Source organism: Apis laboriosa, unplaced genomic scaffold, assembly GCF_014066325.1.
Source record: "Apis laboriosa isolate Shangri-la unplaced genomic scaffold, ASM1406632v1 scaffold43_cov150, whole genome shotgun sequence".
NCBI lineage: Eukaryota > Metazoa > Arthropoda > Insecta > Hymenoptera > Apidae > Apis > Apis laboriosa.
In genome coordinates this window covers 404,151-429,853 of record NW_025223292.1, presented here as the reverse complement: position 1 = coordinate 429,853, position 25,703 = coordinate 404,151, and the positions used below count along the sequence as shown (strand labels likewise).

General features: G+C 31.8%; 1 protein-coding gene and 1 long non-coding RNA gene across 14 annotated transcripts in view; one reads left to right on the top strand and one right to left on the bottom strand.

Moving 5' to 3' along the window:
- LOC122716310 (tropomodulin) overlaps nucleotides 1–25,703 on the top strand; it is a 161,113-nt gene that overhangs the window by 51,683 nt on the left and 83,727 nt on the right. For 4 of the 13 annotated variants that reach the window (XM_043939250.1, XM_043939256.1, XM_043939246.1 and 1 more), the window contains exons 2-8: nucleotides 10,196–10,348; nucleotides 10,419–10,586; nucleotides 10,659–10,785; nucleotides 10,909–11,129; nucleotides 11,209–11,363; nucleotides 11,448–11,544; nucleotides 11,655–11,802. In XM_043939250.1, coding sequence (XP_043795185.1) covers nucleotides 10,196–10,348; nucleotides 10,419–10,586; nucleotides 10,659–10,785; nucleotides 10,909–11,129; nucleotides 11,209–11,363; nucleotides 11,448–11,544; nucleotides 11,655–11,802 — 1,069 coding nt within the window. Of the gene's footprint in view, nucleotides 1–9,385; nucleotides 9,529–10,195; nucleotides 10,349–10,418; nucleotides 10,587–10,658; nucleotides 10,786–10,908; nucleotides 11,130–11,208; nucleotides 11,364–11,447; nucleotides 11,545–11,654; nucleotides 11,803–13,173; nucleotides 13,454–14,788; nucleotides 14,869–20,709; nucleotides 20,856–21,683; nucleotides 21,703–25,703 lie in introns of those variants that run through there. The other 9 variants (XR_006346995.1, XR_006346996.1, XM_043939251.1 and 6 more) reach the window with 7 other exon arrangements.
- LOC122716312 lies at nucleotides 5,420–8,951 on the bottom strand. The gene is made up of 4 exons (XR_006346998.1): nucleotides 8,001–8,951; nucleotides 6,835–7,420; nucleotides 6,601–6,737; nucleotides 5,420–6,482 (listed from the first exon to the last, which is right to left on the bottom strand). It is a non-coding gene; the product is annotated as an uncharacterized LOC122716312 (long non-coding RNA).

Below are 25,703 nucleotides of genomic sequence, written 5' to 3'. Positions count from 1 at the left end.
ATAGAATGCACAAACGATAAAGATATTCGATTAGACCAATATTTAAACAACAGATTTCATACAATGAGGATTTGGCTCCCCATTATATTCATAATTACGTTATATATATATCGTTTCATATCGCGTTCAATAACTCGTTTACTCGTGTATAATATATAATATATTTCTTTTAGATTTATTTTTATTTTTAAATTTTTCATCATTGATAAATATTTATAAGTATTTATTAAATATTGTGGGATATTATAAAAGAAAAAAAAATGTTTCATAAATTACTACGTATATAGATTAGAAAAAAAAAAAAAGAATTCTGATGTCATCGTTGTTAAATATTCACTGAATATTTTTTCGCAAATAATTATCATAATGCGAAAAAATGACTAAGCTTTCTAAGTGTTAAAAATAAACTACGATTCGATTCGTTTATTTTTTGACACTTTACTACCAAGTTTCGCAAATATTTATGTAAATTAGAAAAATAACAATCAAGGAATGTCTTTCCTTTTCATTCTTTTTTCTCGTCACTATTAAATATTCTCAGAATTATCATGCCTTCGGATATTGCATTCTCTTCTATTTCTTCCGAACAATTATTTCATAACTATTCAACTTCTATTCCTTTATACCAAACGTTACAAATAAAATTCATTTTACAAATATTTCAAAAATATTTTCTATATCTTAATTTCCATGATGGATCACGTTTCCAAAAAAAAAAAAAAAAAGAAATGAAAAAAAAAATATCTCGTTCAATCTTCCTTTAAAAATACAATTTTCCATTCTATTTTCAATAATTATTCAAACATAGTTACATTCAACACCTATAAAAGAAACCTTGAAGCTCGCTAATTAACAATGCAATGTTCGATCCAATCTCATCCGCTTTCGCGGTTATCGCAGCGATCTACAAAGACAAAATACCTCGCGATTAATTGTATTGCAACAAACGCCTCGTTGAATTGCTTTTGTAGCTGTGGCCTCTCCACTGTGGTGAGGATTTTCGTTTATTTAATATCCGCAGTTGGACGAGTCAACTGCGTTATTATTAACCGAAACGAGTATTTTCCGCGTTCTACGGCTCGCCTCGATACGCACCGTGTAACGATCCATGATCCACGATAAAACGTGCACACCTTCAACTCTCTGCATAGGTGTAAGTCACGTAGCGATGCCGGAAGATCGTGTCGAGCATCGCTGACCTACGACAACCGACTTGGTCCTGGCTAATGAACTCTCGCTCGTGGGTGATGGTGATGAATAGATTAGGGATATTTTACGTGTACAGAGTCTTCTTTTATTACGATGGATGTGGAAATAAAGGAACGAAGATCGTGGCAAAATTAGGAAAAGTTGTAATGGAGAGTTATATCAAAGAGGGGATTTGAGAATGAACATCGTTTTAATGGAGAATATCGAAGAAGATTAAATAAATTATCTGTAATTTAAAAAATCAACTGTTGCACTTGAGTTATTAGGAAGATCGATATTTTTGATAAAGTTATATCTGATGAAAATTTGTTAAAAAAGCGAATAATGTGAATAGATGAAAAATTTAATTTGATAAACATATCATAATATGATTATTTTTAAAAAAAATTTTCTTTACAAGAAGATTTTATTTTCTAAAGGAAATTATGTCTGTCTTATTATCTAAAATACTTACCAATGTTTACTTTTCGATATTTATAGAAGATTATTGCAGGACAATCTATTAATACTAATGATAAAAAGATATAAGATTGTAAGATTCAATAAGCTCAATATTATGAGCGTTTAATTTATGTTATTCACAAAATCACCTGATATCTTCGTTTTTTTTTAAAAAAAATAAATATTAATCAATATTAACAATTAAACAATTTTTGTTCGTCGTAAAAATATTCGAACATAAGATATTTTAATTATAAATAATAATTGATAATAATCTAAAGTTATTTCGTCAAAGAAGAAAAATGTTTCACAAGTATTTTTCTTGCGACTAATCGTTCCAACTTTCGATTTAAGTATTTAAGGCGACACACTTCCGCCCATAAAACACGTTAATAGACGTGACCAAGGAGAACGTATGACTTAATGAGAATTAACAGTAAAACCAATTATATCATTGGAAAATTCCTTTCTATTTCTTTCTATTTCTTTTCTATCGAGAGACATTATATTATTTATTATTTAATTATATTTTCTTAAAAGTGAAAATTATTTTATTGTATTTTCCACTAATTGAATCCTTCGATACAATTTTACTTACTTTCAAAAAATCATTATTAGAGATATGGATCATCGGAATATCAAAGGGAAGAAATTTTTATTTAAGAATTAATTTTAGAAAATCTAAATGGTTAAAATGTCATTCCGAATTCAAAAAATATTTAAAATTCCAACTCTTTTCGCGCCATTGCGCACGCACAATCACTGCGTCATTTGAAAAAACATCTAGAATTTTTAGTTTTTTTTTTTTTTTTTTTTTTGAATTGCTGGTAAATCGAAAACTCGACACGATGGCCCAGATCTCGAAAGAAATATACTTTCACGATTACGACCTTTGCATACAGGCCAAATGTGCTCAAGTCGGAATTGTTGGCCTGTCGCCAATCAGGATCCTTTTGACCGGAAATTGATTCTTGTTCCCAAAAGTTAATTGCACTTAATCCTGTCATTAATCCTGTCAGAAATACGATTTTAATCTTTTAATCTGGAAATATCCCAAATCCCCATTCATTAATCAATTTTATTAATTCCGAAAATATATTTAAATTTTTATTGAAATTTCTTTTTTGAAAAATAAGGCTCAAAGAATCTGATTATAAATATATTTCACACGAAAAAATAATTTTTTCTTATTACAATTAAATCTTTAAAAATATTTTAGAATATTAAAAATCTTTCGATATAAAATAAAACTCAAGAAAATCCAAACTATATACCCCTTCTTCTATTTTTCAATGTAAATGAATAAAGCTATATCTTAAATCCTACACAAATTTCTTCAACTGATTCGTTCATTATCGTTCAAAAAAATTCAAAAAAAAAAAGGAAAAAAAAAGAGAGAAAGAACGATAGAACGATAGACTCTAAAATGCCACTTTTCATCCTCACCGAGCAAGCGTATTCCTCCTCGATGAAACGTTATAATTAATTGGTTGCAATTAACGAGCCAATTAACTTTTTCAAAGTTAAACCAATTAGAAGATGGCTCGAAGAAAAAAAGAAAAAGAAAAAAGAAGACGGGGAAAAGGAAATGATACACGATGATCGTGTATCCTTCTTTCGATAAAACGCTCGAACGCTTGTAGCGATCTTCGAGCTTCGTTTGCAAACTAACGGTCGTTAAAATCCACGCGCCCGTGACGGATGCAACAACGGTTCCTGTTGCAGAATGAGCTATTTCCAACCGGGCAACAGTTTAGCCGTTATCTATCTCACGCGAAACAACAGGTAGCACAGTGCTCGATCGATTCTATCACCCTTGTTGTTGCATAACAACAATTCTGAAATGGCCGATGGCGCTTTGAAATTAGAGACGAGTTTGGATCGAGAATTCTCTCTCTCTCTCTCTCTCTCTTTTTTTTTCTTGGTTAGATTGATTTTGAAATTGATTTGCCAACAGATGTGGATATTTGAATAATTGAAATTGGAATTGGTTCGAGACAACGTTTCGAGATCAGAGATCGGAAATTGATTTTTTTTCTTTTGGAATCGAGGAAACAAATTAAACAAATTAATTTGAAAATTGAATTGGCGGTTTGAAGTTAGACATTGAGAATAATTTTTTATTTTTGGAATTGCTTTGTGGAAAATAAATTAAAAATGAGGATTCTTGGGTGCAAAGAAATTAGGAAAGAGATTAGAGGTGACGTGAACAGGAAGACTCGAGAAACTCCTTTTTCTGTATTTGGTCAAATCTCCACCAGGTTTCCTCCTCCAGTCAACTTTTCGCGGGGGGATTCGAACGTGTTGCCACTCTCCACGATCGATTTTAATCTTAAATCTTTGCTAAGAATCGCTCTGTTATGGAGAAAGACGCGAAAGGATTCGAGTTTCTACGCATAGAAATCTAAGTCGATCCGGTCGCGTGCTACGCAACGCACGGAGAAACCATGATTGCATGTCGCGAAACTCTCAGACGATTCCCTAGAGAATAACGGAACGACGTATACTCGAGATATTAACATCGTGGTTAAATTACTCTAATTTTAATCGGGAAGGAGAGTACGCGGAAGACAACAAATCTAGATGACAGTATTTCCTTGAGTTGAGAAATTGTGAAATAAAACCAGCGGTTACGTGATTTTTTATCTTAAATAAAAAGTATTCAGAAAGATAAAAACGAATAAAAAAAGGTTAACTTTTCTTTACGATTTATATACAAACAAATAATTCCGTGGAATATTTATTTATCAATTTTGTCAATATTTTATAATCGATATGGATTGATAAATTGTTTTTTAAACTGTATGCATTCTTCTGACAATTTTATCTTCAAGAATATAGCGTATATTTCAAGAGTTATACTTCAAAAATGATAGAAATAATCATTGCATAATTTCTCATAGCCTGTAATCAATATCAATTCTAGTATTTATCATACCTGTATCAATTCTAGTATTTATCTAATATTTATATAGCTATATAAACTACGTATGTAAAAATAAAATAATTAATAAGAAATACGATTTTTCTTTTTTCGATTTTTCAGATAAATCTATTGTTCTATTTCCATGTATTTTAAATTGACTTGCAAATATGATTACGCGTGGGTGGAATGAAATAATTGTATTTAGTGATCGTTCCCAAGGATATCATTGATCCTCAATAACGCATGCGAATAATACACGAGATCTTTGTGAATCATCTAGAAATATATTCTAACATTGTGTTTGCAGCACCTTCTCAATTAACTTTGAAATTCTCAAGAATCTAAGTAATTATCTCACTGATATAAAAGGCTTTTATCTCGATTCCTGTTGTTCCTTTTCTCGATAATCGCCGATTAATTTTGTTAATTGAGCGTTAATAACTTCGTATTCAAAAAAAGTTGAAAGTTATTTTAATCTCTTAAAGCATTAACGTTTCATAATCGCTGCATTTTATAATTTGAAGTGTGTATAATAGAATGGATGAGTAGTTGTATCATTTAAGATCCTCTCACGAGATTCTCTCTTATGAAGAAGAAATCTAATGGAGCCATTTTATTGACTTAATAACTATGATTTCCTTGAGATAAACTTTAATAAAAATTCAACGTCCTTCTGAGAAATTATACGACAATCTTGATTCCTGAAGAAAGATATTCCTGAGGTGTATTGAGAGGTGTACTAAGATGTGTACTTTCAGAAAAATTTTTATAAACCTGAAATTATATATTTAATTATATATTATATTTTATAAATATAATTTATATCTAGCAGGTATGAAGATCCTGAATCAATTTATTGTTTGCCCAGTAATTTTAAAGTTATTTAAATTATATTCATTGTATATTGAGCTTTGTTAAATTTGATTAACTATTCATGCAAAATTTGAATGGGACAAAAATCTATAGAATACACATACAAATCTTTTCTATTCAATTTTTTCCCACTATCAATCTTAATTATCAAATTATTTATTTGTATTTTTCTACCTATTTCTCTACTTAATATGGATCTTTTACTCTTCTTTTAAATAAAGAAACAGAGAACTCAAAGAGAAAATAAAAACTACATCCAGCTCAAAGGCTACACAAAAGCAAGTACTTTTCCTTTCAACAAACGTACACTTTATGCAACCTTTATACCCATATTCAACTGAAAACCGCGTCAATTAACACAGTAGGTCATTTACGTCTCACGGTAAAGTCACGTTAATTGATGGTAACTGGTTCAAAGTGTATTAAACGCGTTTCCTGGAAACCGACCGCCGCTTCTTTCGAACTCCTTTATGCACGATGTCGCGGATCCCGCGCCGTCTAGCTGAAAATGCCAGCTTTGTAGACTCGTTACGCGGTCTTTTGAGGAAACACGAGCCCCTAATTGCGGGCACGAGCCATTAGCACGGGTTGCCAACAAGCAGGATGGATCGTCTCGATTGTGACGCTTGTTCTGCGATCATTACCGATACCGAAATCGACCTAATTTCGAGACTTTGGCGAAAAACTTTAGCTCGCAGAATGCGAGCGGAAGTTTCGAAACCGATGACAGCCACGTTGGGGTGAAACGAACGCGTCGAACGTGTTGCGATGCAAAGTTGGCATGGGTTCCGGTACGTTTATAGCCAACGAGTTTTGGGATGATGGGGTAAAGGGGTTGGAGATTAGACTACTTTTAATGTGTGAATTTGAATGATTGAGCGATAATTTTTATTTTTGCTAAAAGCTTTTTCGATTTTCATTCGACATTCTTATTCTTATGAATTGAGAAAATAAGAAGGAAGAAATGAAAGTAAGATCAATAGGAAATTTATACCTATTGTCTGAGAAAAATAATTGTATATAAATAGACTATCTGAAACAAATAAAAAAAGAAAAAGTATTATATTTAATAGGATACGAAGAAAATGGATAATAAATTTGCTTTTATAATTAGAAGTAGATGAAAATAAATTGATGATCAACATAATTACCTACTATTAATATCTCCATTTAAAAATATCGACTCTTTCTGCCAATTCACGATTGATTTAAACGAGAAGTTGATACAAACTTCCTGTCTTATATCATACCTAATATATTAGCATATTTTCCCCAAATTTATGTTGCTCTGTAACAAAACTTTTATTAATTTCTCTTATTATTTTTTAAGAAAAGCTGCTCCAATTATTATATCAAAGATTTATATACGCGAGATTTATTCTCACCGATATCATTCCAACATTACCATAACCAGTGTTATTGAATCGTTAAAAGTTTACAGTTTAAAAGATTTCACCCTAAGTTTATAGTGTTTCCCCGGCCAAGTAACTCGTAAACGCGTATATTTCTTAGAAACTAGTTCGCGTATACTTTCCTCTCCCTGATCCAAACGATCCAAGTTTTCCAAACGGATGAGACACGAACAATTTCCTCTGCATCGAATAAAACATTCGCGAGGATCGATGCGATATATTATAGCTTTCTGGACGAGCATCAAGAGGCTCGCTTTGTTTCCGTTATTATTAGAAACAGTGACATTCGTGGGCATCCAAATTTCGCGCGTGAAATTGATATTATAAAAATTTTTCCTGTATTCTCGAGGATCGATTCCATGTTGCGTTTTGCTCTTCTTTATTTTCACTCTTTTTTCTTCTTTTTTTTCGACAAGCTTTCACACGAAGATTCTTTCGCCAATATGAGTCCGTTGTGTGGCGTAAAATTATGATCCGTGCGGATGGAAAACGATTCGCCTTTTTTCGTGGCCGTGAAAGTAAGCCGGAGTGGTTTTCGTTCGGTTATACAGAAATAAACCTGCCAGGAAATCGTACAAATTAATTAGCGGGCAGATTTCTCGTTGGCAGTGAGAGCACATCAACGAATTTGGAACGCTGAAAGTTTCATTCTAGATCTGATCGTTCGATATAGCTGAGATTTTAATTGATCGTCTTGTTTGTATTATCTTCGCGGTTATTCAACGGTGAAATGACGAATAGTATTTGCATTGAAAGAGAAGAGTATACCGTGTTCAATGGGATGTTCCCGATTGCGTCATATCCAGGGAAAGAGTGTGGTAATAATTTGATACCGGTTGCATCCTCTTCGAAAATTGCATAAGTCGAAGATTGCGTATGAGAAAATAGAGAAGTAGCGATGGAGCGAAAACGATTATGAATAAACGATAAATTTGGTTAGGTTACGATTTCTATGCAATAACATAATTACATAGAATTATTGTTATTATTAAAATTTTTAACAAATATATCTATAATATATTTCTTCTCTTTTTAATACACTTTAATTATATATATATTTTGTATTTTATATTCGTACAACGATATTTTATAAAAATTTATCAAAGAAAACTAGAATGTAACTAAACAATACGACTTACTTTTACTAAAGCGACATCTATAACATTTGCAATCCTCAAGAATCTTGATCATTCATTTAACATGAATTGTTATTTATCAAACTGTTTGTTTTATATATTTATATTAAACACTTATAAATCGCTTAAATAAAAAGACAAAGCGAAACGAGGATTCATTGTAGAAGAGCGAGAGGTTAAGTTGTCGTATTCCTGAACGCAGGGGTGTAATCGTTATTAATGCGGGCCTAGGTCACGGGCGACGGATCGTCTTTGGAGGTAGTTAGTTAGTTCGCGGGAAGGCCAGTGGCCGCGCTCGCGCTCACTATAAATAATCATGGCGCAGGGATGTCCAAGTATAGACCGTTGGGAGTGTGCCAGCCTGCGAGGAGGCCTCAGCTATTTTTGAGGCTGTCGCCGCTACGAGCGCTACGACGCGCGATAGACGCTCTCTAATCAAAACTGCACGACCGAAGAACGACAGAGATGGCCGCTCTATCTTTTCCGACCGAGAACCTCGGGCCTGCGCAACACGCTCCCACCTTGCATACAGAATTTCCCCACTCTTAACCGTCTACGCCGATTACCGGTCTTTGCACGACCTTGAATAGAATTGATTTATCGCGTTAATTGTCCCCATGTTATTCCGGTGGAGGATGAAATTTTTCGATTTTTCGTGAAATTTTTTTCGATTACAATGTTGGGCGTGTTCCGAAGACTGTTCCTGTTATATTGTGTCATAATCGGAATGTTGTTGTCGATTATTTAACACCTTAGCAGGCGGATGATTTTCATTGGATAACCAATTTATTGAATCATGGATTTTGAAATTATAGTATCACGTTGATGTAGATAATAATCTTGTCAGAATGAATAATTTCTTGAACATGAATGAGGTTATTGCAAAATAATATATATATTATCAATTTTATTATTTAACCAAAGTGGTTTTTTATCTTAAAAAATTGTTTGTAATTTAAAACACAGTGTTGAATAAATTCATATAAAACCAAAAATGGTAAATGTTTGCTCAACTTTTCACAACTTGCGAATCTTGTACGTATATGGATGTGTTTTGAAACAACCGCCATTACTGCTACATTAACGTCAATACCTGCGCGACGCTAGACGCGCAGAAACTTTCTCCATGGGTTAGCATTTTATATACTTCGTTCAAACTAACACTGTACTACGTTTATGTCAAACGGTTTAAATTAATAATTGAATGAAAACTTTTTTATTACTATAAGTAATTATCAACGTTAAATAAATATTTCTTATATTTTAAAAATTATTTTGTATCGAACAGGCATATAAAAATCTATCTTAATAATTGCGAAAGATAATTTGAATCATTCCATTCGTTCTTTATTCAAATATGGTATAAGCGTCAAAGGGCGCTGCCGCAATCAGCCGCAATCGGTGAACTGGTCAGTGAAGTGTGCGTCTTGCGTGAGAAGTGGGTGAGGTATTTGATTGCGAACGATTCACCTAATTTTGCATTAAACAATTGTCATCGGCACAGCCGATTATTATAGAAGATTTGTCAATAGTAAGTTTCATTCTCGTTTACATGTTAATATTTCGAAAACAGTCGCGAACCTCTGTTTAGCGTGGGTTGTCGATTTGGCAAATGAGTTGTCAATGAAAATCGATCCCAAATTATCTGGGGCAAAGGGCATCAGCCGCATTGGACATTTGCCGAATTTAAATGCAACTTGTCGATTTGCTGATCGTTCGATCAGGAACATTGCTTGCGTGTACTCTTGAGCGTAGTGATGAACGTATTCCGTGACGAAATAGCTCATCGCTGATATTAGATACGAAAAAATATACATTATTCATTGTTTCTTGTTCCGCTTTGTAATAGTCCATTCAAGGCTGTTTTTGTCATTCGTTTGTTTTAATCGTCCAGTGAACTTCACGCGTATCTATTTATGCAAATTTAAGGAAAGTGAAACTAATCGTTAATAAAAATATTTAACAAATTGTTAAAAAGAATCGAAATGATTCTTTGTATTTAAAAAGAATAGTGTTTTATAATAATATATGGTGTAATTTTATATTGCGAATGTGTTAGAATATTAACATACATTAGCAATAACAGAGACAATTTTATAATATATCTTATTTTATAAAATAATTGCATTAACAAGTTAATTAATAAAATGTCACGGAAATACTCTTTAGTTGACCAAAAATCATGGAAAAATTTCCAGACATCTTCATCAACCAAGACAACCACAATGACAACTGCAGCAAAGTTATATGGCAAGGATTTGAGTGAATATGATGATGTAGATGTGGATGATTTATTGGCACAACTTACCCCAGAAGAAATTAATATACTAGCTAAGGAAGTGGATCCAGATGTAAGATAATTATAAATAATATATTTTTATTAAGTTTGATATGTAAACTGATATATTGTATTTTTTATAGGATAGCTTTATGCCACCATCACAGCGTTGTAGCTATGAATGTGACAAGAGTCCTACAGGACCATTAAATCGTAAGAAACTCATTGAACATATCAACAAACAAGCTTTAGAAACACCAGACAGACCTGAATTAAAACCTTATGTACCTGGTGTAATAAGAGGCAAAAAGGTATTTTGAATATTTTTTTTATAAAATATTTAAAATTATTAGTGATGTATATATTTTCATTGCAATCTTTAGTGGGTTCCACCTCCTCAAGAAACAACAAAAGAAAAAGATGCAGAAGAGCAAATTGCTATTGATCTTGGAGAAGAATATGAACAAGCATTATCTAATGCTACTCAAGAAGAAATTATTGATCTTGCTGGTAAATATATATTATATATTTATATAATATTTATATTAATATTTATTATATTAATATATATATATATATTAATATTTATTGTAATATTTATTGTAATACTTACTGTAATCTTCTTGTATATAGCTATTCTTGGATTTCATTCTATGATGAATCAAGATCAATATCATGCTTCTCTATTAAATTCTGGCCAACCTGTTGGTTTGGGTTGGGATGGTATAACAAAAGCTAGTCAACCAAAACCTTATCCAATGGAACCTCCCAATGATACAGATGTTGATGCTACTATTAAGCAAGTTAGAGAAGATGATGTTTCATTAATTGATTTAAATTGGAATAATATTAAAGTAAGTATATAGAATTTAATAATTTTAAACTCATAAAATTTTAATATTTGTGATTATAAGTTATTTTGCTTTCTTTTAGAATATATCTGATGAAAAGTTTATTCAATTATTCGAAGGATTAGAGATAAATACACATCTCGAATCCCTAAGTTTAACGAATGTGGGACTCACTGACAAGACTGCACAAAGGTTGGCAGATGCCTTAGAAAAAAATTCGACGCTCAGAGTACTCAAGTTAGTATAATGTTTTTTATCTATTTTATATTATATCTACAATCGTTATTTATTTACAAATCTAATAAAATTATAATTTTTTAGCGTGGAAACAAACTTTATAAGCCCATCTGTGATAGTAAGGCTCATCAGGGCATTGCTTAAAACGAAATCAATAGAAGAATTTCGATGTTCGAATCAGGTAAAATATTTTATATATTTATAACTATTAATTTCAATAATTTATTTATTAAATATAGAAAACTATATTTCAAAATTATTTCTAATATTGCACATTTATATTTAATATAGAGGTCGCAGGTATTGGGAAATAAAATTGAAATGGAAATTACACAATTGGTGGAACAAAATCCAACATTGCTCCGACTTGGTCTTCACTTGGAATTCAACGATGCTAGACATCGCGTAGCTGCACATTTACAACGCAATATTGATAGGAGTAAGTACAATATATTTGTATGTTTAAATATTTCATTCGTATTTTCGATTATATCAAAATATTTCTAAAAAAAAACTCGTACTCTTAAGTAGGATAAAAAAAATTATTGTTTAGCCAAGTAATATATATGTAACAATACTTTAGATAAATTGATCGTTTATCATTTCAATGATACTCGTCAATTATATCAATTTCTTATCTTTGATCTAACTTTATAATTTATCATTTATTACATAGGTCGATTAATATTTTTTTTTCAGGTATAAATCTAAGTTTTTAAATTAAAAAATTATTTCTATTCATTTTATATATTTATAATGAAAGAAATCTTTACAGATGATTTATTTATCCAGAGATATGTGCCACATTGGAATCGTATTCTTTTTTTGATTCTTACACTTTAAAAAGATGTTTTTTTCCTTTTTCCTCATGCTATAGCGATATTCATATTATTAATTTTTCGTTTAGATGGGAGCAATTGTATGGGGGACCATGGAGATCATATGACGAAATGCTTCTAATTCTTCCGAATCTGCTTCGTAGTCTTTCATAGCGCTTTATTAGCACATCATCATTCATCCATTCATCCTGCTAAATTCATTTATTATTTTTCTAGCTAGTGATATAGAGGTAATTATGAGATTCTAGAATGTACCCATTTTCAATTGATATTTCTTTATCTCTTTAACATCTTATAGAATTTAATTACCTCTTTTATATACCCACATTGAATTCCGATCTATTTCACATATTAGAAAGATGTTGTACCTAGAAAATTCATCATATAATTTATTTCAATTTTCAGTCGAGTATAAAATATTAAAATATAGGCATTATATACGGTATGAATTTGTTTTATGTTGTTTTTTTTTTTTTCATTATTGCTTATATACAACTTATTTAACATCAATAAGCAGCGGAATAAATGGAATTTGTGGTGTTCATGCTTTTGTGCAGTTATGCTTCGTTTAATCTACGATCGATAACAGTATTAATGTAGAGATATATACTCGAATATATTTTTTTTTAGTCACGTACAAAAACATTTTTGTTTATTCTCGAACGTTGAATCGATAAATCTAAAATAAGAACAACAAAACAGCAGCAAATCGTTCTAGGTTCAAATCTTGCTTTATATTCACCTTGCAGCATGCTTATCTTTCCATTTGATCCAATGCAAGCTTTTTATATCTTTTTTTTCGTTTCATCATACTCACATTCATCTTATAATTATATAAATTATTAAAAATAATTCAAATGAACATGTGGAACGCTTACATTGGTTTCCATTTGAAAAGCAATCCATCTTCATTATCTGAAATCATTAGATTATTAGTTTGAAGAATTTTAACGAGTTATTTATTTTACCAGTCTGTCGTGTGGCACGCGCGAAGCAAGAGGCCGGTGAACCTGCTAAAAGTTTCACTGTCCCAGTAGGTGGTGTAAGAAAGGAATCGTAGCGCTGATTAGCGCAGTGAGTAGTTATTTGTTTAAAAAGAAAGAAAGGAAACAATTCCTGTTCTCAGAATAATAATTTGAAAACTTGTCTATATTGCCTGATTTTCTTTTTTTTTTCTTTTCTTTTGGTCCATTTTCATGATGTCGAATGTAAGTGAATGTCCAAATAAAATGATATCCATGAAACATAAATTCAATTCTTTGCTTGTGATTGTCCACTTGTTATTTGCATTTTGTATCGATCCAATTAAAATCTTTCATAAATAAATTTTGTGATTATTCTTACAATTTTAAATCAATAAATTTATTTATTCTCTGTACAATTGAGTAACTGAACATATTACTAAAATTGACACACATATAAATTAATATTTATAATATTAGATATTGGATATTAAGATGAAATGTAATATTAATCATCAAGTTATTAGTATCTAATAATTAATATTTAATAATTAAATCAATGCAAAATAATTATACAAATTTTTAAAACCAGTTATAATAAATAAAAATTAATATTATCTATAATTAGCAATTTATGCACCAATGATTATGGAATCAATAATTGAAAGGAAAATTTTAATTTTAAAATAATTTAATTTAAAATAGATGTTTAAAAATTTATAATTCTTATGTATCATATTTTGCACTCTTTCATTTTAGAACTCTTTTATTTTTCTACTAAACTCTTTTACAATTATACTATTAATATTAATAATAATAAAAATTAGTCTCTCATTGGTAACAATTCATGCATTCATCGCACGATTTTATTTTAAGTTGCTCGCATTATCCTTTCCCTCATTTCATCTCGTTATGCATGCCTGCTAAAAGCAATGAAAATAAAAAGCATAATGCATAAGAAGGTACACAAATAGAAATAGGGCAATCCATTCGCAACTCGAGCGAATCTTTTAATACCGTTACTAATTGACACTATGAATACACATATCTCGGATTATATTTCCAGGCAGAGTCACCATGTCAACATTTACCAAATGGTCTGCACCCTATTTCGCAATTTATCGTCTTATTGTCGCGTACATATCCGTCACATAACGGCGATTACAGTGAGCGATCACGATGAGCTGAAAGGATTACGATGATGTGCCACGTCTTTTGTCTTTCATCGGTCAGAGATCTCGAAATGATTGCCTTTTCATGCAAGAAACAAAAAATTTATCTTTCTATCCTGAGGAAGAAGAATCAAATTATATTCTCAGATTATTGTCGCAACGATTTTATATATGATGTTTTATGATTTGATATTTTCTTTGTATTTTCGATAAAGAAATTGTATATTTATATATTTTATATTGTATAATTAGAAATCTTAAACTTATCAAATCATACAACGCTGTAAAATTGTAATAACGTAATGTGCATGCAAACGTTAGATCATTTCGATTTTTCTATGGCCATAGAGAATGGATTATTTTATAAGGCAAATATTAGATTTTACCACCCACGATGTGAGACTCTAAAAGCTGCTATGTATACTTACGACACCTCTATTCTTTCCCAACAGTACGGAAAGACCTAACGCTGCGACTACAGTTCCGATTCTTTAACATGAATCACAGGAAACCTGCCTTGATTCAATGAAAGGTAGCTACCCTTTAACTGGTGGTCGATCAGCGGATTGATGCTGCGCGGTTTTTTCTTAAGGAAAATTTCTAACAGCTCTTGTTACTTTGCAGCTTCACTAATATCGCTTCTCGACAGGGTTTGCAAAATGTTTTTTGCGCTTGAGCAGGAAGACAGGAACAGTGTAAGCGCGTTTCTGGCTACAAACGATTTTAGAATGTCTGAAAATTTTTCTAAATCATATTTTAACAAACTGAATGATCAATGAGATAAATAAACATTCTTGTCTTGATGTTTTGTGAGATTCTGTTTATATCAAGAATTAAAGGAATTACAAGATTTTGAATATATGCAATTTTCAAGTCTAGAATTCATCTTTTTCCTGTTTAGATTAATTATTTTCCATTTATTCATTATTATATATATTCATTTGAAAGTCAAATATGTAAGATCTTCAGATTAAAAAGTAATATATCAATGATGAGGTTTTGTGAGGCTATAATAGGACAATATGAAATTACACAAAAGAACAATTTCTAAAATCTATAAATAACATATTTAATATATTTATCTTGCTTCTATTAAAAATAGAACAAAATTTCTCCATAAGATTACTAGATTTGCAATTTCTAATTATACAAAACTATCCGTCATTGAGATTAAGTGTGAATGACTCTTTCAAGAAGAATCTCACGAAACATTTGCTCGTAGTTTCACTGTTTAGTATCCCTCGTTGGCAAGGCATCACGAGCGGTAATGAAAGTCGAAAACAGAGTTTTGCGCTTGATCTGACACGTCGTTAACTGCGAATCGTGTTTGTAGACGAGCTTTAACTCTGGTCGACGGCCTCGCTCCAGGATTTAGGTGCACATCCTATCAAACCCGATGAAGTCGTGACGCGTTAATTTCCACGCAACCTACCAGAAGCTCGATTCGCCTTGCGTGACGTCCTCTCGACGTTAAATGTCGAGCGGGTATAACGTGTGACGACGTGTGTAGCGATGGGATCAAACGTATCGCGATCAACGTTGTAAAGTTCGACGAAACATTTAAATAATTGGATACGAATTTTTTTTTTTTTTTTTTTTTCTCTCACCACGAGAATTTTCGAGGAATAATCGAAATCGATGTGTGTAATAAATATTTCATAGAATTCAGAGAATCGTTTGCAAATAATAATGAATATATAGATGAAGATATAGAATATAAAAGATAGTGAATTATTTTAGAATTTTGCAGTAGTTTAGATTACAGATATTTTATTGAATTGAACATATTGTTGGAATTTTCCTTTTTTTTTTTTCTATTTAAGATGCAATTTTTTTTGATTGATTATTTATTTATACTTATATTATCATTTCTTATTTATTTAGCTATTTTGACGATCCCATCGCTAAGTTTGTACTACCAGCCATTGGTACGTGACCATATAATTACGATTAAATCTACGACAATTAAGTTACCATTATGAATAATAGTGAGATTTTTAAAAATTTTTTTTAATGATATCTTGCAAGAAATATGAATAATATCATAAAATAACTTGTTTAATATATACGTGCAATCGACGTTACAGAATTCTTTAATAATTGGTACGTAGTTTAGATTATAATTACAAGTAATTTGCTCGACAATGTTTCACACATCGATCTATAATCTAGAGGTCTCATACTTTTGACTGGTAGTGTAACAATTCTATACACCTAGGAATAGGCCTTCCTAGATTGGATAAACGTCGAGAACTGTTCGGTTTTGGATCAAACCGCGAACTGGCCCCGATAAAGTTTTTCCCTGGCGCGAGGGTACAACTCAATTAACCGGTCGTTTGGTGGAAAGTTCGTAGCCAGATCGCCGCTTTACAGTTCAGATTAACTGTTTGGCCTAGGAATATGGGAATAATTTCTTCTCGTCACGCGAATAACTTTCCTCCAACTTGAGCCGTGAGACACTGGTTTCTGCCTAAAAGCAGAAAGTTTGAGAAAACTTTCTTCGAGTTGATCCTCCGTTTTTTTTTTTTTTTTCTCTCTCTCTCCTTCTTTTTATCCTCTCCCCTTTCTTTTTCCTGTCGCATTGTATAACCCCTTGCGTTTGAAAGTTATTACCAGTCATTTCGTTGCGAAAGAGGTTGACCAATTAGATCCTGAAAGGGATGGAAATTATTCGCACGAATTCGCGAGAGATTATTTAAACTTGTGCAATTGTGATCCCGCGTGATTTTCGTTTTTTCTTTTTTTTTTTTTTTTTTTTTTTCTTTTATATTAATCTTATTATTTATTTGAAATTGTAACGAGGCGAACGAAATAATTTAAATGATTTTAATTTTAAATGAAATTTATTAATTTTAAATAATTTTCATGCATGCAAGGGCAAGCATTTTTGTTTTATACGTTCGATTTTTATGCAAATTTCGCGCGTGGAATTAATTTTCAACTTTGATATTTTGCGACAAGGCAAAGGGTAACCTTCTTTCGTTTCACGAGATTGTTAAATATATCGATGGAATTTTTTGATTAAACCGATTAAATACGGTTGTGGTGAAAAATTAATTTACGTCGATAACGATATCGGGGGAAAAGAATTTTAAATATGCACATGTATAGGCATATATAAGATGGATAATGGCATAAAATTTATAAAATATTTGCAGATGCAAATTTTAATCTAATTCGGAGTGATCGTGACAATGAGAGAAATCATTGATTACGCAAGGGGTTATTTATTCGTTCTATCTCCTTCATACAAATTTTTAACTCCCTTCAAACTCTCTACAACTTTCTACAATTTCATCTTTAAAAATATACGACTTCGGTATATTTTTTTATTAATCTTGTTGAAAGTAAAGGATTAATTCATCAACATTCGCACAGCCATCGTCAAAACGTGGAATTCATATTTTCTAAAGCTTCGAAAAGCGAATAAAAAATAATTTCTAAATTCTAAATTTCTGAAAAATGAAAATGAATATAATCAGGCCGTGCAAGTGTTAACATCTGTTTACAAAAATTAACAAAAAAAAAAAAAAAAGGAAAACGCATTACCTTTTTAACAATTAAAAAAAGTAAATACAAATCCATTCGCAGTAGACAGCGACGAATGTTATAAATACCTATGTATCAACTATAGAAAATCGTGAAAATCGTGAATTATTCTAGAACATAGGGTACAATTTGCACGCTTTGATCGTCAAATCCTCGATCGAATTCAATCGATTACACCGCGAGCCAGTTTCATCTTTCCGATAACTGCGTATTTGCGGGGGTCAAATTGGACCGCGATGACCGATTTTCACGATTAGTCGAATTTAACGCTTTAAATGTCAAACGTGGGAGGGAGGGGGAAGGGGGTGGGGAGGACGAACACCGCGGATTCCCGGAACACACACTCTGGTTGCACACGGATATGGCCGTATGCGTCATAACACGTCATCGATGTGTTATCACCAGGCTGAAAGATTGTAGTGCAGAGAGTTTCCAGTGTGGAAATCCTTTTCTCCCCCTCCCCATCGTTTTTTTTTTCCACAGTTTGTGAAATGTGACGTGCATCGACCTGTTGTTAATTTAAGTTTTCTTTGGGAAAAAAAAAAAAAAAAATAACCATTTTCCCCGATATTAACACGATATGTCTCGGTTTTTTTTTGCAGTTTGACGTGTTTGTCTTTTTTCTTTTGTTTGTTTGTTTGTTTTTGTTTTTTTTTCTTTAGTTTATTAACTAGATTAAATTTTAGATTAATTAATTTCGTGGAGCTTCTTTCTTCTTGCATGGGAGAGAGCGCGTGAAAGAGTTATTCTATAAATAAATAAATGGGATTAATTTAAAAAATAGTTTTAATTTTTTTAATACGTAAGGAAATTATATATTTAAAATTTAGGCAAGTTTTTAATTATTTGTAAGACGAATTTTCTCCTCTTTTCAATTAATATTTTGTTTAATTTTAATTTTTGCAAAGATTTTAAGCTTTCAAAACGTTATGAGATAATTTGATATATTTCTCTTGGATTTTTTTGTCTTTTTCTTTTACTTTTGTTTTTTGCAACGAGAGATTTTGATCGATGACTTTTTCACGATTAGAAAGAAGCTCTGATGATTTACGAAGGGGTTGAACCGTAAAGAATTTCGCATTCGTAGGATAAATTCGAGCAAAATTCGTTATAACGAATATATAATGAATAAAAATTGTAGAAAATAATATCCAATTTTATATTTGACGTAAACTGTGTTATATAAAATTAGATTTTATCGTATAAAGATATTGTAAGATATTGTTTTCTTTTTTAAAATTATAGCAAAATCTTGCAATCTTCTGCTTCAGAGTCACAATAATAAATTATCAACAACGTCGATTATTAATTTCATCAAGAATCTAGCTAGGAAATAGAGAAAATAAAAGAAATTCGCGAAAATTTCGAAATTCCTCGGTTCACCCCCTCAACTCTCGGATCGAAACGTTGCACAGGGAAGAAAACAGATCTCTCTCCGATATTCCCAACTTTCGTTTCGAAGCCCGCCGAGACGAAAGTTGTTTTAATTCGGGTACATGATGAAGGTATCAGCGGCGGGGAGGAGGGGCGGGGAAAAACCTGGGTGCAATTTCCTCGATAGAAAGTCCGAATTCGGGCGAACGAAAGACAATTAAAAAGCGAGCCACGGCCAACAAGCGCGCGCGCGCACGTGGATATATTTTATGTCGTCGCGCGGTTATTCCTGGCCCGTGTGGAAATTGCAATTTTCTCGGTCGGATTACGTTTCGAACCGGGCCAGGGCCACCACTCCTCTCCCTTTTCCTCTTCCTCTCGAGGTTTTTCGCCCGTTTTAACTCTTCGCTCGCAGGAAATCGCGATAATTGATTCGAAGGATTCGCTTTTCCACAAAATCCTTTATATCGGGTGTCGCTATTGTTTCGCGTAATTTTTCACGCGTCGATCGAAAAGGGATTTATACTTCTCGACGGTGAAAAAGAAGTTTTTGGTCATTGTTCGTAGAAGAGACGGAGCGCGTGAACTGTGATTTTCCTGAAATAATGGGGACTATTGTTTAGACTATTCAACAATATAGACAGCAATTTGTTCAATTTTTTTTTTTTTCTCTTGATCGAATTACGAACGAATGGATTAATCTCGAAAGGGAAAATAAGAAAAATTTTTGAAAATCGTGAGGGATAGATTAAAATTAACATTATGATTTAGAATTCGGTTATTTAGAAGTATAACGTGGAAATATAAAATATAAAATGAAACGGTAAACTTCATTTAAATTCGGGAAAATATCAATTTCGTTGGAAATACGTTTTCGTTCATTAACGAGACGATCGATCGAACGGCAAATTGTTTCGTTTGAACCGAAGAGTTCATTTAACAATTTTGTTATTTCTTCTATTTTATCGAAAATAAATTATTTTCTCTGCAACGTTTGCGATAGGAGGGGAGAATATGTATATGTATATATAAAGCAGGGGTTGAAATCTTTCTTTACGTCAATTATATCACATTATGTGTGAATTATTCTTCGCGAAAGAAATATAGTAAAAAATGTTAGTTTTTACGAAAAAAGAAAGATAATGCTCGAGAATTTTCTTCTCGAAGCTTTTCTCTTAAGAAAATTTTTAAGAACAAAATTTCCTTCCAATTAAATATCTACTAATACTCATAATTTCTCTCGCGTTCCAATCATCCCCCTCATAGAAATAAATCCACCCTTCGCAAATAAACAAATTTCAACCTCTGACTCGAAAAATGTGTTTCGTTGTTTTGAATAAAATTTATTGCATACACTTTACCGGCATGCTTCACCTATCGGTGAAAGAATCTCTTACTCTTTGATAATGCTGAACGCATATGATGACAGTGTTTCGGGTGTCTGTTGCAGTACGGCAGTCCCGGCTCGGGGTGGCGACATCTTAACGCGAAGTGGCGTTCGCCTAGGTATTATTTGTACATATATTATATATTTATTTACCATATATTATACATACGTACATATATATACATCTAAGATCTATATATATATATATATATATATAAAGAAGAAAAAAAAAAAAACACCTTATTCACGTATTATTCACTCGCGTAAATTGATACTTCTCGCATCGTGTTCCGTTAACTTGTGTAACAAGTCGATCGACAAGCTTCTCTCTCTTCTTTTTTTTTTCTTTTTCTTTTTCTCCATTTTCCATCCATTTTGTGTATCGATATATTATGCCACTGTCAAAAAATAATGTGTCGAAGAATAAAACCGTTGTCCGTTCCCCGGCGTATTGTTTCAATTCCAATTTACAACCGTTGTAGATGGGCGCACAAAGGTTTTCAATTTAAATTTCGGCCAACAAACGATCGACGATAATGAACCGATCGAGTGTTGGTTTCTTGTTTTTTCTTTCTTTTCATTCTTTTTTTTTTTTTTTCCAATTTTCTTCGCTTCACGCGTCGATACCTCCGCCCCTTCGAAGGCAGAGCACGTCCACAGAGAGTTGTACATATCACTGTTGTTCGTTTTGCATGAGTACTTTAGCATCTGCAAATTAAACCGCAAATAAACCGTACTATACTCGCATATACACCACTATATTTCGCCCCCCCCCCCTCCCAGTTTGTTTACCTCGATCATAAACGATCTCCCCGGCGATAATTCTCTTGATAACGTGAGCAGCGAATTGAACTTCAACCCTTAAATTAAATATTCCTCTTTACGTTGTATGGATTATTGGTGTACGTTTCGATGTTTTTCTTCTTTTTTTAAAAAAAAAGTTTTCTTACGAGTAAACGGATTCAACGAAACGATGTATGTAAGTATGATATTAAAGTATCGTAATTGATAGATTCTTCCAAGATTTTGTTCCTTAGAAATTACAGCTTTAAAGGGGCGGAAGGGATGATAATCCATCGAGATGAAATTTGGCGAGTATAATATATTTGATAGGAGTTCTATCAACAAGAAGAAGAAGAAGAAGAAGAAGAAGGAAGAAGCTTCCTTTTCAAGAAGAGAAGAAGAAAAATCTATTTTCAATTAATCTTCTATTGTCTCTAAAAAAAGAAAAGAAAAAAAATTATGTACGCAACCTCAATAAAACTTACCCCTCGAGCATATATCTCTATATCTTCATTTCTTCCAGTTTAAGGGTTGAAGGTACGATTAGCTGTCTCCGTATAAATACGATAATTAACCAAAAGCGTTGGTTGAGGGCCAGGAAAATATTTTTCCTCGCCCAACACCCCTTTTTATCGGCGTACGTGCTCCCAAGTTTGCCGGTCGATCTCGAGATTACATACCCTCTGGTTAACTACATGCAGCTACTGTATCGCCACCTCCCAAGGGGGTGGTGTTACCCCATATAATGGCACGCTTAAATCTATCCACCGTGACTTTTTTAAACCTTGTTGCAACAACTTTGATGAAACACACGTTTTTAACGGGGGTAATCGCGAAATGCGCCTCGCCTTGCTAATGAGCGCCCGCCCGCCCCTGTTTTCGAAGCTTTTTCCCCTTTTTCGCGATCCATCCCATGGTGCTGCTTCTCCATCGTCAATTTTAAAACGCGTAATTTTACGCCTGGATCCAACTCTGGTTTTTTTTCTCGTGGAATTTGTGATTATTCGATGGGCAGAAAAGGGGAGAGGGGTGGTAGTTTTCTTCTCTCTTCGAGCGAAGTTGGAAGGAGATTAAATTTTGTAAAGAAATAGAAAATTATTAAACGGTACAATGAATTAATCGGAGAGAAGATTAATAGAAGAAGTTATAAATACGTTAAATGTTGTATTTTTAATTAATTCGTGATGTAAATTATTTAAATATAAATTATAAGGGATTATTCGATCCCTGTTCCAATAATAATGCACAATAATAAATTCTCATTTTGTAAAAGATTTATTATTTCAAGCGATATTTGCAAATTAAGAGAAATGTAAATGCAAATAAGCTTCCATTGTGATATAATATTCCTTAATATTCGATAATATTGTGCAGCATATGTTAAATATTGAATTTAATATTTGCCTATAAATATTCTATATATATTTAAGAGACAGATTTTTATTTGCGAAGAACTTATAAAAATTCGCCAGTTGGTTGAAATTGAAATCATGCATAGAATTTTTTTAGAATTTTCACGAATTTTTTTTTTATAGAAACTCGATTATTATTGAGATTTTTTTTTAGAAAAATTGAAAATGAAGAAATATAAATATAAATATACGAAATAATTTTTAATATGAATTTTGTATTTGAGGATTTCGTAGATTTTCCAATCTTTGATATTTATAAAAATTGCACGTAGCTTTATAAAATCCTAAAAAACCATTTTGAAATTTTAAAAATATAGAAATTTCCAAGGACTTTCGAAACAAAAAAAAGATCCTCTTCTTTAACTTATAAAATATTCAAAAAAAAAAAAAAAATCTAAAATATTAATAAACTTTTTGATTTAAACTCACCACCTCTTCTGTTTATTAAAATATTCCACCTCTTAATTATTGCTTCTCAAAGCAACGAAGCAATCTCTCTCCTCTTGAAAAGCTTTAACGTTTTCAAGATTTATCTAAACAATTAAGCTTCTGAAAACTCGCAACAAACAACCGATTAACCTTTTCAAAAGCGTGTCTCAAAAGCGTCTCGTTTTGCTAATTAAATTCACGCGTATAATAAATTTGTGATAAATTTATCCCGATGGAAGAAGAAGAAAAAAAAAAAAAAATTTCCGACCAACGCCTCGAATTTACGTAAATTATTTAAAATTTGCATACAGATTAACCATATATCGACCATACAACGTGGGAGCACGATTTTTCCCGGCCTTCGATACTCCGTCACCCGTGAAAATATTTATGTCTCATCGGATCTCTCGATGGAAATCGCATTGCATGATACGTTCTTTTTCTTCTTTTTTCCTTTCTACACGATTTTTTACTTTTTTTTTTTTTTTGATTTTTAGATATTTTATCCGTGTGGCACTGACATGTCTTTCTCCTTTTTTTATTAATGTATCTTCCAACATTGGCGTAGGTAGAAACTGACTTTTTTATCTCCGTTTCTTTATTGGCAATCCTTTTGTTTAACATTCTCGTATTTTCTTCCCTTAAGCAGGAGTCTTTTTTTTAAATTTTAAAACACTATTGTGATTAAAAATTAATTTTATTGTTTATTTTAATTAGGCTTTGTTTGCAATAAAGGATAATGTAAAAATGATGGTCAAGTGTTATAAGCAAGTATTATATTGTTAAACTGTCGAACGCATGAGATGGCTGATGTTTCACAATCACGCGTGCAATTTTATACATATGAATTTCAACGGATTTCCAAATTTTAATATTAAAATCTCTGATAATTAATTAGTATCGATGATATCAAGATTCAATTCGAGCAGTTTTTAAAATATTTTTAAAAATGTCAGCCATCTTATACAATCATCTAATACGTAATAAATATATATATATATATTGTGTTAATGAATAATCACATTTTTTTTCTTTAATATAAGTAGCATGAACAATTATGTGCACTGAGAGAACGTAGGTTGAATGATACTTCGAATGGTGACTAATATATTGTAATTAATACAATTACTATGACCACGAAGGAGAAACCACTGAAACGAACGATCGGTTGAGAAAATTGAATCGAAATAATCCTTCAACACCCAAAATTTCACTTTACACAATTACAAACATCGCATCATCGATTAAATTTACGGTTCTCTTCTAAACCGTTTGTCAAGAAGACTCGAGTGTGTAAGTGTAGGATTTTGATTTCGAAAGGACGAGGGTGAAAGAAGCCGAGAGAGAGAGAGAGAGAGAGAGGAATAATAATGAGGTTTGGCTCGCTGTTTGTCCTCCCCCTCTCTCTCTCTCTCTTTCTCTCTTCTTTTCTTTGCAAATGAACCCATTTGTATTCAGTCGTACGACTAATTCGTCTCAACTCGATATCCACGCCCGGAGGTCTCGTGAAATTTTCGAACAGGGTCGATGGATACTCGGCAGAATATTATTTTCGATTCTTTGCAAACGTGTATTGCGACACATCTCTTTGCATTCGATACGATTCTCGATTAACAGAATCGACTGTCTGGATTTATGCAAGTTTTATGCAAGAGGGAGAAGACATTGAATTTCATTGAAAATTATTAGGATTATATACTGATGGTATAAGCTGATGGAATAATGAAATGGATAAATACGAAGAAGAAGTTACTCCGATTATTCTAATTAGAAGATCTTTAGAAATTTTGGAATACATTTTTGAAATTTTAATTAGGAGGATTTTAGAGAAATCGTTCGTTTTATTTGTAATTAATATTTTTATGAATAATCGCGTAGTGAGATTGAAATAAAATAGGAAGAAGTATTTCAAGATGTACAAACTTATTCTGTATTATAATGAACTAAGATGGAATAATAATAAAACGAGGGTAGAGCAATAAAACGAGAAATAAAGTTTACGAGATTACTGGGACTGGAAATTGTCATAACTTGGTAGGCAGCCTTATCAAGAGGAATTCTAGTAAAAAAAAAAAAAAATTCTGAAATTGGTCTAATGGAATAGAGGGTTTACATTTAAATTAGAATAAAAATTTAATCAAACAAATATAATACTATGCATATATTTTCTTCCAAAATAATAAATTTTTACTCGCGCTATACACATCTATCTTTTTTTCTTTCAATTCATTTTAAATAATTTAAAAATCATTTCTTATCGTTCTTCTTCGCGCGTAAAAAACGACAATTTTTTTTCCAAACGAAACATCCCAAAGAAGTAAAAAATTGAAACAACAAAACCGAAAGAGAGAGAGAGAGAGAGAGAGAGAGAGCAAAAAAGAAAAGTACCACAAAACACAAAGCCGGGAAAAACAAAAAAAAAAAAAAAAAAAA